Source organism: Saimiri boliviensis, chromosome 9 (assembly GCF_048565385.1).
Source record: "Saimiri boliviensis isolate mSaiBol1 chromosome 9, mSaiBol1.pri, whole genome shotgun sequence".
Classification (NCBI taxonomy): Eukaryota; Metazoa; Chordata; class Mammalia; order Primates; family Cebidae; genus Saimiri; species Saimiri boliviensis.
In genome coordinates, this window is record NC_133457.1 from 87,959,081 (window position 1) to 87,974,165 (window position 15,085).

Genomic DNA, 15,085 nt, shown 5'->3' on the forward strand with positions numbered 1-15,085 from the left:
CACTTGGCAACGTGACTTCATAGCAGAATGGGAGCAAGCATGTACTTACCCATTGTCTGGAAATTAAGTGCCACCATCTGACAACCTGCATTCCAGAAGAGCTGAGGCATATAGTTGGATGAATCCACACGTGTTCCTTTCGGATATATCCTGCTAAGCTGCATTTTGTTATATCTGGACCATCATGTTAAGTAGTGAATGCAATTATAAAAATATTTACTCAATAGTAGTAACAGAGAAGCTACCTTCCATCTTTCTCCATTTGGAAAATGAAATAAATATTGATGATTTATTTCACTGGGCTAATTTGGGATATTTAGTGTCAATTTAATCAAAGAAATTAAACAGTCTGTTTCATTTTATTTTAGTTCATATATAATAGCAAACATTTTTTGTCATATTAAATATGCAAAAAGCCTTCTAAACTAACAGAATAAGTATGCTCTTATCACATACGCATAGCATCAGCTTTGCAGAGTCTTGTGGGTAAAGGTCAATGAGGTAGCAAAAGTGGCTGAGCCAAAGTCAATATGATTTTTGTGGAGAGTATTAAGGACAGACTTCATGACTAAGGACACATGAGGAGGCTGGAATGTGTTAAATCATTTGAAAGGATGATATTGTATTTGGGAGAAATAGATACGATGTACTGCATAGCTATTTTTGAAATGCTGTCTGCTCATTTTATTAACCTTTTCTGGGAATGCTATTTGCCAAGACTGTGTTACTCTTTATAACTGATAACAAGGTCAGTGCAGCATGGAAGTTTTTGATCTTGCTTCACGTTTTGGTTCCTATCATCATCAGTTTTCCATCTTAAGAATCTTGTAGTTTTGGATGGTGCAATGTCTTTAAAACACTATTTCCTATCACCAAGTTAGGTAAAGGTTGGTTAGGGTTCTGAGCTAGACAAAATGAAATTGAATCTCAACTCTCAAACTTAGTAGCCAAATAATCTTGGACAAATTATTTTGTTTTTCTGTGCCTCAGTTTCCTCATCTATAAAATAGATTTAACAATTCCTACATCATAGGACTATCGTGAAGATTAAATGAGATAAGACAAGATCTGTCACAGTCTATAATGAATACTAATGATGATAATTTTGTAGTAGAACTTTATTTATAGAGTCAACATATCTTTTTCCATTGATAAATTTTACAGGTTAACTTTATTCTAGGACTTACTACATGAAATTGAGCACTTTGTGATATTTAGTGTTAATTTTATGAAATAAATTTAATAGCCTGGTTCACTTTATTTTAGTTCATGGATAATACCAAAAATTTTTGTTGTCAGTAATATCAATAAAGCCATTCCTAGCAATGTATATTTATAATATCATCATCCCTACTATTTGGACATATAGTACATATAAGTATGTGAGATGCCAAGTAAGGTATATAATTCTTTACATATTATCTTGCTTATGTGTAAAATATGCACACCCATGTTGCATATGTTGTACCTCATCCAAAGAGCAAACCATAAAGCTGGTATCATTATTTATATTTATAGACAAGGAGAGTCAGGATTAAGCAAATTGCTGAAGGACACAGAGCTTGGTGGTATGAAGGCAACCTTGAAATCTAGGCTTCCTTTATTCCAAGACATGTTTTTTATTCCATAGGCCAGACTACGCCACCCAGCATTGTGTATCAGACCTGAAACTATTTGTCCCTCCAGGCTATATACTTAAGCCGTTTTATGCATCTTTCTCCTAAAAAACAATGAGTTTGTGTCCTTTGTAGGGACCTGGATGAACCTGGAAACCATCATTCTCAGAAAACTGACAGAAGAACAGAAAATCAAACACCCCACGTTCTCACTCATTGGTGGGTGTTGAACAATGAGAACACATGGACACAGGGAGGGGAGCACCACACACTGAGGTCTGTGGTGAGGGGGGACTAGGAGAGGGACAGCAGGGGATGGGGATCTGGGGAGAGATAACATGGGGAGAAATGCCAGATATAGGTGATGGGGAGGAAGGCAGCAAACCACATTGCCATGTATGTACCTATGCAACAATCCTGCATGTTCTTCACGTGTACCCCAAAACCTAAAATGCAATAAAATATTTTTTAAAAAGAAAAAAGAAAACAAATGAACAAATAGCACAAGACTCCAGCTGTGTTCATTCTGCAGTCATTCGTCAAATCAAGGATACTCTACAAATTCCACGGGAGACTTGGTAAGTTGTTCAAGTCCTTTGGTTTCCACAAAGGAAGACATTTCGAAACTTTTATTTCTTTCTGAGTTAAGCAACAACAAAACAAAAAAGGGAAGGTGAGAAAAAAAATTAATTCTTAGAAATTATAACATTATAAAAGAAATCGGCAAATTTTCAGTGAAGTTGAGGGCAAATAATCCTTAATGTACCTTTAATATTTAATTTTTTTTCTAGTGAACAATTTACTTGTAACAAAAGTTGAGTCTTGTTAGTCGTCTTTTCTAATATTTGCTCCTTGGGTCAGAGCTATTTATGCTTTTGTAATTTAGGGACATGAATTAATTTTAGATGAGTATAGTGTGGCAATAAAAAAAATCTGTCAGAAGAGCAGGGACCCCATGGGAATATTTTGTTCTAAATTTATCCAGATTTTTTTCTTAGGGCCAATGTGGGGATTAACAAAAGAGATGATGGGAATGTTTGTGCTAGGTGCTGACTATCTCTTTCACACCCACATTGTCACCTTCTCAGTTTGTATATACTTTTTTGGTTCAAACAACTAATATGACAGAATTACCGTCTTTCGAAACAGAAAGATCCTTGGAAATTTTCCTGTCTCATGACTTTTCATATTAGATATGTGATATGGTTTGGCTGTGTCCCCACCCAAAATCTCATCTTGAATTATAATCCCCTCGTGTCAAGGGATGTTACCAGGTGGGGATAATTAAATTATGAGGGTGGTTTTCCATATGGGGGTGGTTGTTCTGATGATGGTAAGTTTAGTCTCATGAGATCTGATGGTTTCATAAGCATCTGGCATTTTCCTTGCCTGGCCTCATTCTCTCTCCTGTTGCCCTTTGAAGAGGCACCTTCTGCCATGATTGTTATGTTTCCTGAGGTCTCCCCAGCCATGCAGAACTGTGAGTCAATTACCTCTTTTCCTTATAAATTACCCAGTCTTGGATATTCCTTTATAGTGGCGTGAGAATGGACTAATACAATATGACATAAAATAGAGGCCAGAGAGGTGAATGTGCTGAACAGAAGATAAATATTTTGAAAGTGAAATTCAAGCCTCTGATTAGACTGAGAGAACAAACAAAGTTATCTTCATTTCGGAAGACTGAGAGTCACTTTCTCTACTCGTCCCCACTAAAAACCAACTATTACAAATAGTATTTTACATAAGTGTCCTACAAGGTGGATAGATAGCTCTAAATTTTTTAAACTGAGTTATCTTTGAGATATTTTCCCTTTTTGACCTCTCTTTCAAAATTAAAATCTCATTTGTCTTAATCATTCCCAGGCTTCTTTACCTACCTTCTCACCTTCTCCAGTTCACTCTAAGGCAAATCCTGACTTCTCTTATTTTGGTCCATCATACATCTATTTTTATATGATTTATTATTTTAGGAATGATTGTTAAAGTCAACTTTAGTAGGCACTTGGTAAAATATATTGACTATTCTTTTTTAAAAGTTGATAAAATGATATTAAACACAAGGAAAAAAGCGTGTTTGTGTGTCTAGCTGGTGCTGTTGTTTCCAGGTTCTGAAGAATCTAAATGTATTGGCTCTTTTTCACACTTGTTTACTTGTCTTTGAGCTTTTAACTAAAGAGTTAGGGAAACTCATTTTGCAGCCAATCAGATTACAGTGATATCAAAATAACTACGCTGGGATGTGTCAAATAAAACAACTTGTAAGAAACATCAGAAATTAAGACATAGAATTAAATGTTGAGAAATCATTATAATAATCTTGGAAGTTGAATTCTTTGTTGTAGAGCTCTAGATTCCATATGCTACCAGGCGAAGACTATTTGAAAAACTATACAAATATAAACAAGAGTGTTTGGTAGAGGCTTGGATTTTGATACAGCTGCAAAGCCATCCTTGATTAGAAGCTAGTACATGTAGGCAACATTTCTGTTTTTAAGGTCACACCCTTACAAGCAGCTAGTAAGTTTCAAGCATTCCCTTAATCTGATAGTATCTTACACTTCATGCAAAATACAAAGGGCATTTTCATAAAGAGCCCTTTGTCTGGGTAAAGATGATATTTATCTTTGTGTAAATATGGATGTAGAGTTGAATAAAGGGAAAACACAAGTGATGCGAAGTTAATGCATTTTCTTCTGGAACTGTACTAGACAAAGGGAATATAGATAAATTGTTTCTATTTGCAATTATCAGGGCTCATCAAGTCTCTGCTTGCTTCCCTTTTGGGAAATAGGTAGATAATTTATTTCAACATTATCACTTATGTAACAGATGGATTACATTGTGTGTTGCAAACAGAAAGCAAAGCACAATTCCAAATTAGATGTACTCTGGTCATGTGTCTTTTAGATAACCATGTATGGCCTGTAGCCCTATTCAATATTTTAGGGGAACATCATAGAATACTTTCTCATGTAGTTATTTTAATCTTACTACACATGTATATTTATTACATATATGTGTGAAGATAACAGGATAGTCAAAATGTATATCTACTTAAGACTTCAAAAACATGAATAACTCTGTTAAGGGTAACATTCTTTGCTCCCATTACTCTGTATTCTGAACATAATCATTATATGCTACAAGAGGGGTTTTTCTCCAGGGAAAACTTACTTTTTGAAATTTCAAATGACTCAAACTTGACCGGCTGAATGTAGTTCACCAGGTTAGACATTTCTTCTGTGGCCATAGCCTCGCTTCCAGCAGTCCCCTGGAGGTAGGAATAAAAAAAATCCAAAAAACAAAAAAACATTTTCAGAGTCAGCATTATATTATCTGCTTTTCACCGGGAAAATGACCATGTGACTCAAGCTTGCAGAAAATCATCACTTCCTTTCTGAAAATTACAAAAAGAAAATTCATTACAGGAGAAAGGCAAGAGCAATACCTCATTTTATAAAAGGAGGGAGGAAGGGAGGCAGGAGATTGAACGGTGGCTGGCAGCATGGCCCCAACATATTCATTCCCTTCCTCCCTGCCCCCACCTACCAGTTTAGAAATGTCTGCTCTTAGTTCCTCTGCAGGCCTCAGACTCAGATCCCACATTTTACTAAGGTGATTGGAATGCCCATTAAAGTTTGAGAAGGACTGAACTATAGCTCATCTTCCATTGCAGGGGGTTCGCAGGTGTTGTCTAAGGTTAATAAAACTTTTTTTCTTAACTTTTAAGTTCAGGGGTACATGTGCAGGTGTTAATATAAGTAAACTCATGTCACAGGGGTTTGTTGTGCAGATTATTTTGTCACCCAGGTATTAAGCCTGGTACCTATTATTTATTTTTCCTGATCCTCTCCCTCCTCCCATCTCCACCCTTGGGTAGACCCCACGTTTGTTGTTCCCCTCTATGTGCCCATGTGTTCTCATCAGGTTAGCAAATTAAGAATTCACTGTACAATAAGAAAATTAGAAGGTAGGTGACCACCAAATGAACTGAAAATTTTTACTACTGATAAAAGAGGTTCCTTTGTGGAAATGAGCTGGGACCAGCAAACAATGTCTGCTTTCCTTCATCAGCATTCCTCCCTCCCTCCCTTCTTGGTTCCTGATGTGTCTATTAGACAAGCAGGATAGTATCGTGCAGGGATTAATGGCTCAGGTTCTAGAGTCGGGCTGCCTGATTTTGAATCCCAAGTCCACTAGTTATAAACTAGGCAACCTTGGGCAAGTTACTTAACTGCTCTGTGCCTCAGTTGGCTCATTTGCAAAATTAGAATAAAATCAGTTCCTACAGCATATAGGGGTTTTTGATTATAAAATAATTTATGTGAAAGAGCTTAAAAGAGTGCCTGGCAAGGGTTACAATCTCGTGGTGCTTTTGCTATTATTAGCTATGACATATTACTTAAATAGAGTTTTTAATGAAAAAGAAAACCAATACTTTAGTATTGGCACAACCTGGGCCTCTGTAGAGTGATCTAATATTTTCTCACATTTTTAGAAGAAAGAATGCGTGGAGATGAGTTTCTTTTAAAAATTCTGGTAGTAATATTTAGGTCAAATGTTAACCAGGAAACATTCATTTGCAAATAGACTATCCAATTAGTAAGAGAGTTTAAAAATTATTTAGAATCGCCGGGCGCGGTGGCTCAAGCCTGTAATCCCAGCACTTTGGTAGGCCAAGGCGGGTGGATCACGAGGTCAAGAGATCGAGACCATCCTGGTCAACATGGTGAAACCCCGTCTCTACTAAAAATACAAAAAATTAGCTGGGCATGGTGGCGTGTGCCTGTAATCCCAGCTATTGAGGAGGCTGAGGCAGGAGAATTGCCTGAACCCAGGAGGCGGAGGTTGCGGTGAGCCGAGATCGCGCCATTGCACTCCAGCCTGGGCAACAAGAGCGAAACTCCGTCTCAAAAAAAAAAAAAAAAAAAAAAAAAATATTTAGAATCATGAATCGGAAATTATACACAATTGAAATAATTTTCAGTCACATACACTTTGTCAGATACGGTAAACCGTTTTCCTCCGGGAAATTAAAAATTGAAATTTAGTGGGGGAACACAATGAAGCACAGCTTTAGACATTAAAAAATAATTCTAAGAGGAAGGGCATCAAGTAAGAACAGCTTATATGTTTTATTTTTACTAAATTGTAGAGCTACAAGTACTGAGACAGAAAATATCTAACAAATTTGAAAGCAGATTCAATATAAACTTAAAAATGTGTATTTTTAAAGAGAGACAGTGTCTTGCTCTGTTTTCTAGGCTGGAGCACAGTGGTGTGATCATAGCTCACTGCAGCTTCAAACTTTTGGACTCAAGTAATCTTCCTGCCTCCTGCCTCAGCCTCCCTAGTAGCTGGAACTATGGGTGTGCACCACTGCATCTGGATATTTTTATCTTTCATTTTAACTTCTTTTTAAAGATATGGGGTCTCACCCTGTTGCCCAGATTGTTTCAGTATAAACTTCTGCTAAGACAAAATTCAAAAATTGCCATTGATCTGCTTCTGATTCTCTTCTAGGTTCTGTGCAATTATTATTTTTAAGCTAATCAAGTTACTTGGGATGCCTAAGTTTATATCATTATGTAGTTCTAGTGCTCTCAAACCACAACAATGCAAGGAATGTCACAGTTCTGAACATTTTTCTAAGCCCCGTATCTTCTCTGGACTTTGGAACATTTCATAAGCCATTTAATTGCCTCAAAAATTGAAGCTGACAGTTGGAATACACACATTTACTTTTTGCCACTAGATGGCAGAAAGTGACCATGAGACAGATTCAGGAGGGTATACTGGGCACGGCAGGTTGGTGGAATGCCTTTGGGACCAGAAGCCCTAGGTACTCACCTCATCCATTGAAGATTTTTTACAGTCATCGTCATCATCATCATCGTCACTTTCCGTATCAGCTTCTCCTGTCAAATTTTAATAACAGATCATGATGTCGACAATTCAACATTCAAGTTTAAAGCCCTTGTAATACGTTTCCCCCAAAAAGAATTAGAGATTTCCTTGAAAGTTGGGCTTTCTGTTTAAAATTATTTTTTTCAGGGATTTAAATTTTATTCATTATAGAAAATCATATTGACATTTTGAATATAGATTTTTTCTAAACTTTTTTCTAAATTTGTTAATGCCACTTAAATTTTCAAAATTCTATAGGAAAATGCCTGTCTTAATATTTTTCTCTATATGTTTTTAAACACATGACATTGAAAACAGTCTGCTGACATTTAATAGAGTTTGCTTTCTATGGTACATGTATTCTATTTTGATACAGAAACACCCTCCCAGGGTTTCTATGACCCAGAAAACAGATAAACAACCCCTGTTTCATCTTTCCCTCCTTTCCCAAGCCCTGACTCTTCCATGCAATGCTTGGTCAGCACATAGCTCAGTGATCTTGTGTTGACATTTTCTCAAGGCCAGAGAGGATCTCACAGAAGTCAAAGAAGTTAGGAGCTGGGGCAGGAACTCTGAGGCTTTGGCAGCAAACTGACTACACAAAAATCGTAAAGGGCCATCCTTATTCTATGATTTGTCTGCAAGCTTATTTGATGGATATATTCTTATCACAACAATGCATATAGCATAGAAAACGCTGATATTCTTTTTAAGAGGGCAGGATAACATGAGTGAGCCCTTAACAATCAGCATGCTTAGAAATCTAACTCCATCAGAAATAATTCAGCTTCATATTTAGCCAATATACAGCCATTTAACTGAATTGTTCTTTCCCTGAAGAATTAATGGACATTTCTGCTTGGTTAACTATTCATATCAAGATGAAGCATTACATTCTTCCACAGCTCTGGGCTTCAATCAGACCCAGTAATATTAGCTATATAAAAAAGATTTTCAAGTAAAAAGTCAATACGGTTGTTCTAAATTGTTCAAAAGTTTTAAATTGATTTAACTACTGGCTTTCAGGGTGCACATGATGCAATAGCATGATCAGCCCAATAGATGGCAATATTGGTTCAACAATGAGGCAACTTGCACCCCGCTCACTGCCACTGCCAGCCTTCTGAGTTAGCTGCCCTACTCAATTTATGTAAATGGAGACGGGACCACTGCACTGTCCTCTGAGAAGCTTATAAATGTTTTCATTTGGCTAACACAGTTCAATTAACTAACAGCAGTGAAAAAAAAAATTCCTTAAAAATCTCCAGGAGAAAAAAAATTTCTGGGACCAACAAGGGTTATTATATATTGGATTATTTAGCAAAGAAAGCCACATACAACCACTTTATAATGCCGATATTGTGTTAGTAAATAAGGAGAATCAATTATATCTTGGATAGAAAATGTATCTTACTACTATATTAAAGATATTCTTTTAGGATATTGCCACTTAAACATTTTTTATAATGAAATTTTTGCACCAAGTTTTTATTACCTTTTTAAAAAAATCAGAGAGGGGATTCTTTTAATTAAGTAATTTAAAAAATAGTTTGGCCGAGCTTTCTACAAAATATTCATGGGACTCAACAATTCACAGTCATTTCAAATACCCAATCAGGCCATTCTGTGGTTTCTGTGGGAAAGAAAGAATTTATTTTCCTATTCTATAAAAAGCAGAAACCTGATTTTTCTCTTGTAAATCTTTGGAGGGATGTTGGGGGAAACTTGCTGAACTCTAAAAGACATCTTACTTTACTCTAGTTCGTTAGGACAAGTCTAGCCAAGGGCTGAATCGTGGAAGAGGCATCTGGCCAATGGATGCCATGATAAGTAAATTAGCTTTGAAATACAATACCTTTCACATTTTCAAATTACTTGAGTTCCCAATACTGTTAACATCTACAAAACAAATGGTAAATCAGCAGTGCTCTTTATTCAGGGGCCTATCTTCATATTAAAATGTCTAAAAGTTTCCACTGATTACACAACAGACGACGGAATAGCTTAGGAAATCTACTGAATAACGAACAGATTGCTGCCCTTTCTCTGTATTAAGCAATAATGTTCACTGCCTGTAAAAATCGTCACTTGTGTTGTGCATCCGGTTAATAAGAGGAGGAGAACTGGTAGTGGGAAAGGCAGATGGTAAAAAAGACAAGCACCACATGCAAAGGATAGCAAGGTTAGCATTCAAGGGATAGAGTTGTGTTAGGAAATAGGTGTGAATGATAGGCCAGTTAATGATATTCCCTTCCAAACTTCAAAGAGAACATTTTTACTGAGAACGAATATTGTTTTTGAAAAAATTTTGAAAGACTTGCACAGTAGTGATGAAAACAGACATTCAAAAGCTGCAAAACAAAACCCTTTCAGAGAATTACGTCTGTTGATAAAAATTTAAATCTAAACAATAAAAAATAGGCAATTGAGATAGGAAAATAGGAGAAAAGACAAATCAGAGTCTCAGTCTCCCCCACTTCTTTTTTTTAACCCTGATTGCCCTAGAGTTTATATTTTAATTATTTTAAAATCTTATAACTGATGTATAATAGGTGTACAGAAAAGTACACGTATCATAAATGCAAAGATTTTCACCAAATAAATAGGTCTGAGTAAATGACATCCAGATCAAGCAACAAAATACTACCAATCTATAGAAGCCTCTTGGGCTCTCTTTTGGTTGCTTTTTCCTCCAGGGAACCCATTATCCTGACTTCTAATAGCATAAATTAGTTTTGCCTGTTTTTGTATGTTACGTAGATTAAATTATACGGTATATAGTTTTTTGTACTTGACTTCCTTTGCTCAACATTATGTTTATTCATAGTGTTTCATCCATAGTTTTCATTTAGTTATAGATCATTCTCATTGCTGCATATTCTTCCTTTGTGTGAATATACCGTAATTCACTTATCTTTTGATGGGCATTTGATTTTCAGTGTTTGGCTATTCTGAATATCACTGCTTTTTATTTATTTATTTATTTATTTATTTATTTATTTATTTATTTGAGACAGAGTCTTGCTCTGTTGCCAGGTGCCAGGCTGGAGTGCAGTGGCTTGATCTCGGCTCCCTGCAACCTCCACCTACTGGATTCAAGCAATGCTCCTGCCTCAGCCTCCCAAGTAGCTGGAACTACAGGCGTGCATCACCACACTCAGCTAATTTTTGTATTTTTTTTAATAGAAATGGGGTTTCACCATGGTGGCCAGGATGGTCTCGATCTCTTCACCTCGTGATCTGCCCGTCTCAGCCTCCCAAAGTGCTGGGATTACAGGCGTGAGCCACCGTGCCCGGCCAATACCGCTGCTTTAAGCAATTCTTGTACGTGTCTCTTGGTAAACCTAAATATGTATTTTTGTCAAGTATATACCTAAGAATGGAATTCCTGGGGTACAGGGAGTGCATGTATTCAGCTTTTGTGGACACTGTTAAGTGGTTTTCCAAACTGATCATTCCTATGTTAAACTTAATAAGTGAAAAACTTCCTAGAGTCAAGTTTAAAGTTTCTTCCACTTAATCACCCCACAATCAGGAGATGTCTATAATGCAATTTTCAGATTGCCAAGCTTCTGACTGAACTTGGAAGATAAATTAGACTAAATGACAAATAATCCAAAGGAAATGAATGACCACCGAATTCTTTTCTCCCCAACCACAGAAATGTATTTCAACCTTAATTTAAAAGGAAAAGAAATGATATTAAGCATCCTCTAGGAACTTCCAAAGATAATTTAATTTTGCCATGTCGCAGATCTTAAAAATCTCTCTAAAACTTGAAAAATGAAAAAAATTGGAATGCCCAGAACTCTTCAGCATATTATCAGCGAGAATGCATTCTGAGCTCAGTTCTATAGTGAATATTTCCCATTATGAACCTTCAAGTCATATGGTCACTCTGAAGACTACTTGGCTTACATGTTAGCCGGAATAGACCTCCCAGAGATGTCTCTGCTCCACTAATATGTTAGCTTGCATGACAAAAGGGACATTGCAGAGATGGAGTTAAAGAACTTGACATGGGAGTGATTAGCCTGGATTATCTGGATGGATCCAATATAATCACATGAGTTCTTGCCAGCAGAGGACATTTCCTGCCTGTGGTCAGAGAGAGATGTCACCACGAAAGACAGGTTGGTGAAATGTGACCTTGCTAGCTTTGAAGCTGGAGGAAGGAGCCCCAAGCCAACGAAAGTGGGTGGCCTCTAGAAGCTGGAAAAAGCAAGGAAAACAGCTTCTCCCTTAGAGCCTCCAGGAAGGAAAGCAGCCCTGCAGACACCTGGAGTGTAAGCCAGTGAGACCCAGGGGGCTTCCTGACCTACAGGATTGGGGGATAATACATTCGTGCTGGTTTAAGCCGCAAAGTTTGTAGCAGCAAGAGAAAACCAATAGTTTAAAACTGTGCAGAAATAGGAATGTTCAAAGTCCTTCTAAGCTAATTTCAGAGCAGCAATTCTTAAAGCAACACGAAACATGAAGGGCAGAGCCTGCTAGCCCCTCACCGGCTCCTGGGGATGAGGGCTCGAACACACTGGAGGAGTCACTGTAGGTGTTGGAGGCTTGTTCTGAGAGCTTCTTTTTGCCACTTCCTTCTGATGACTTGTGTGATTTCTTCTTATTTTTCACCAAAATTTTATACATTAAATCCATAGGACTTGGAAGAGGAACTCCAGATTCGAGCTAATAGAAATGAAAGGTATATTCTTTAAAAATGCTGCTCCCTCTTTTCAGATCCTCTCCCCAAACCCCCAGCTCAGCTTTGAATATGAAATGTCTAGACTGTTCTTCCCTACCTTCAGCACTGTTCATTAAACTCTTCTCAGTGTATCCTGCATGGGGGCTAATTCCTTTTTTCTTTTTTTTACATCAAAGATATATTTTTGTTACTATACTTTTGCAACATTTCTACATGAACAAGACCATAGAAATGTACTAGTAGATTTGATGTACTAAATCTGAACGTTTATTAATTTTCCAACGGACCATAGAAACCCAATCATTGTGATTTAGGACAGTTAAGACGACTCTGGCCTGAATTTTTGAAGGAGGGAAGCCAGGCATCTCCTAGGAAGAGTTGTTAAAGATGGGCAGAGGCTTCCAGGTGAGCCCATAAAATCATTTTTTCAGACTCCCCTTAAAATGGGCAAAATCCCAATCCTTTTAGGTTAGCTGCATACCTCCCTGGCATCAATAGAAGCGGATGAGGTGGCTTCCGATTTCCTCCCAGCCCTAAGATTCAAGCTACCGTATTTGCAAGCCTTATTTTTACTATTTAGAGCTTGTATGTCTAATGAGAAAATCAATATCCCATAAGAGGGTCATTAGGTATTGTATCAGAGAGCATGTGTACAAGCCACAAGGTAGGTTTCTTTGAGAAAGTCTACAGATTGCGTAAGTTAGTCCTCTATTCTTGGCTTGCAATCAGTCTGGGGGCTGGTATAAATCTACTTAAAAATACATGGAGATTGAGCAAAGGGGTGTAGGAAGGAAAAGGCTACTTTGAGGATATTTCTGCTGTTTTCCTTCTCAAAGCAGAGATGCCATCATGGCAATGGGCGACCTGAATTGTGACACACCAAAAGGTGTGTACAAGGAAATAGACAGCAGCCAGCAGGGACGGGCCAAGAAGACATTGTGCCGCCTGCAGTGTTCTGTTTTGCCAACCCATTTATCTCAAAGGGGTATGATGTGGTTCCCCGGGAGTGATCGGAGGAGGCCTGTCCTCTTAGACTGTCTCTATAGGCTGATTGTCATTGTTGGGAAATCTGCACTTTTGACTGAGTTTCATCAGGCTGCCAGGGAGAGAGGAGTGTGGGAAGAGGAAGAGAGCAGAGGCACATCCTGTACCCTCAGCAGGGCCCACTGCTGGTATCTTTCATGTCAAAGATTTCTTCATCAACTGCATTAATCTTACCAAGAAACATAAACATGAAAAGGAAGTAAGTCTCCTCTCAACCTCATTCATTAATAGAGCACACATTCCTTCAAGAACACACATCAGAACTGCTTACCGGATATTTTTCCAGGGGCTCCATGAGAAGGGCATCCCCAAAGATCAGTCGGCAATATTCCGCCATCTTGGCTTGCTGCTTTGGGCTAAGGGAGAACAAGAACAGAAGAAAGAAGGCAGGAGGGTTATCCAAAGAGCGTGAACGGGATTGCTTTGTGTTATTAACTACTGAAAGAAGTAATTCTCGAATCCCACCAATCAGGATTGGCTTTTATCATCCTAGATCTCTATCCTAACTTATGCAAATTTAAATAATATACCCAGGTAGACAGTGAAGACACTGATGTGTGAGGTGGTTCCCAAGGCAGACCTGCATAGACACAAGTGGAGGGGACAGCAGGTCATTTGCTGTCACTGGAGCCTTGAAATTCCCAGAGTTAGAGGCTCAGTCCCTTTTGTTTAAATCGCTGATTCTAAGTCAATTGCAAGACACTTGGAGAAAGAACCCTTTCATATATCCGTCTAAATTCTCGAGTAAAATTTGTAAACCACTGCTGCAAAAAAAGTGTTTATGAGGAGATGAAAGAGGATAGATAAGGAAGGATGGCAGGGAGGGAGCTGAATGAAGAAAGAGAGATGATAGAGAACAAGAGAGGGAGAGAATCTCAAAATGTTAGAAAAGGGAAGACAGGCAAACAGTGTGTCCACTTGGGATAGGAGTCCTGGAGGAAAGACAAAAGTAGCAGACACCTTGGGGAAAGGTGTGTGCAACTCTTAGGTACATAACAGAAAAGCAAAGGTGGTATTGCTCTGAATATGTTGCCAGTAGGAAACTGCTATAATGGAAAAAGGGTGGCGCTGCAGGGTATGCTGAGCTGAGGTCCAGGGTCTGAACCACTCTGGGTCTATAAAATGAGGAGGATAATAACTGTTCTTGGAAAGGGACAGAGGATGCTGAGAAGATGAAATGAAGTAATGGATGCAAACGCCTTTGAAACATTAAAAGAGCAGAGTAAATGTAAGATGATTCCACTGTTATGAGGCAGCATCCGCCAGCTAGACTAGACAAACTCTACACCCAGTAACTTGTAAACACAGCTGATATAGGGGAACATTCATATTCTTTCAGTGCTACTGCTTCCCTTGACCTTTCAAAAAGCAATATTTTTTTTTCTCATTTTGTGGAATGTTAAATATCATTATAAAGGTATCCAATTCCTTTGGGTTTTATGGACTTTGAATTTGATCTACAGTCTGTTGAACTTGATTTTCAATAGTTATCTCTACATGCTGCAATGATAATACATTTTAGCAGAACCATGATTGTACTAAGAATAAGTAACAGCAATGAAAAGCCTTCTTGATGAAAATTCAAATTGATCATAACATGTGACTCTTCTTTTCATTCCCTTCTCCATGAATGTTTAAGCCCAGATCATGGACTCTTTTTGTTTTTTTTTCCTGGTGTTGGTGGGGTGGTATTGAGGGTTCAAATCATATTGCAATGGTCCACAGGGAAAGTCACTTTTTTGTAGTCCTTTCTTTAAAACAAACAAACAAACAAAAAAACATGTGTTTTGTGGGGGGGCAAGTGAGTTCCCTGGCATTT

At 37.8% G+C, this 15,085-nt stretch overlaps 1 protein-coding gene across 2 annotated transcripts in view; it reads right to left on the bottom strand.

The window, feature by feature from the left end:
* Positions 1–15,085, bottom strand: part of PLCB1 (phospholipase C beta 1) — a 724,287-nt gene that overhangs the window by 146,751 nt on the left and 562,451 nt on the right. For both annotated transcript variants that reach the window (XM_074406258.1, XM_074406259.1), the window contains exons 13-18: positions 13,538–13,622; positions 12,029–12,206; positions 7,470–7,537; positions 4,794–4,890; positions 2,171–2,255; positions 50–174 (exon numbers count right to left, since the gene is read on the bottom strand). In XM_074406258.1, the coding sequence (XP_074262359.1) occupies positions 50–174; positions 2,171–2,255; positions 4,794–4,890; positions 7,470–7,537; positions 12,029–12,206; positions 13,538–13,622 (638 nt within the window). The remainder of the gene's footprint in view (positions 1–49; positions 175–2,170; positions 2,256–4,793; positions 4,891–7,469; positions 7,538–12,028; positions 12,207–13,537; positions 13,623–15,085) is intronic.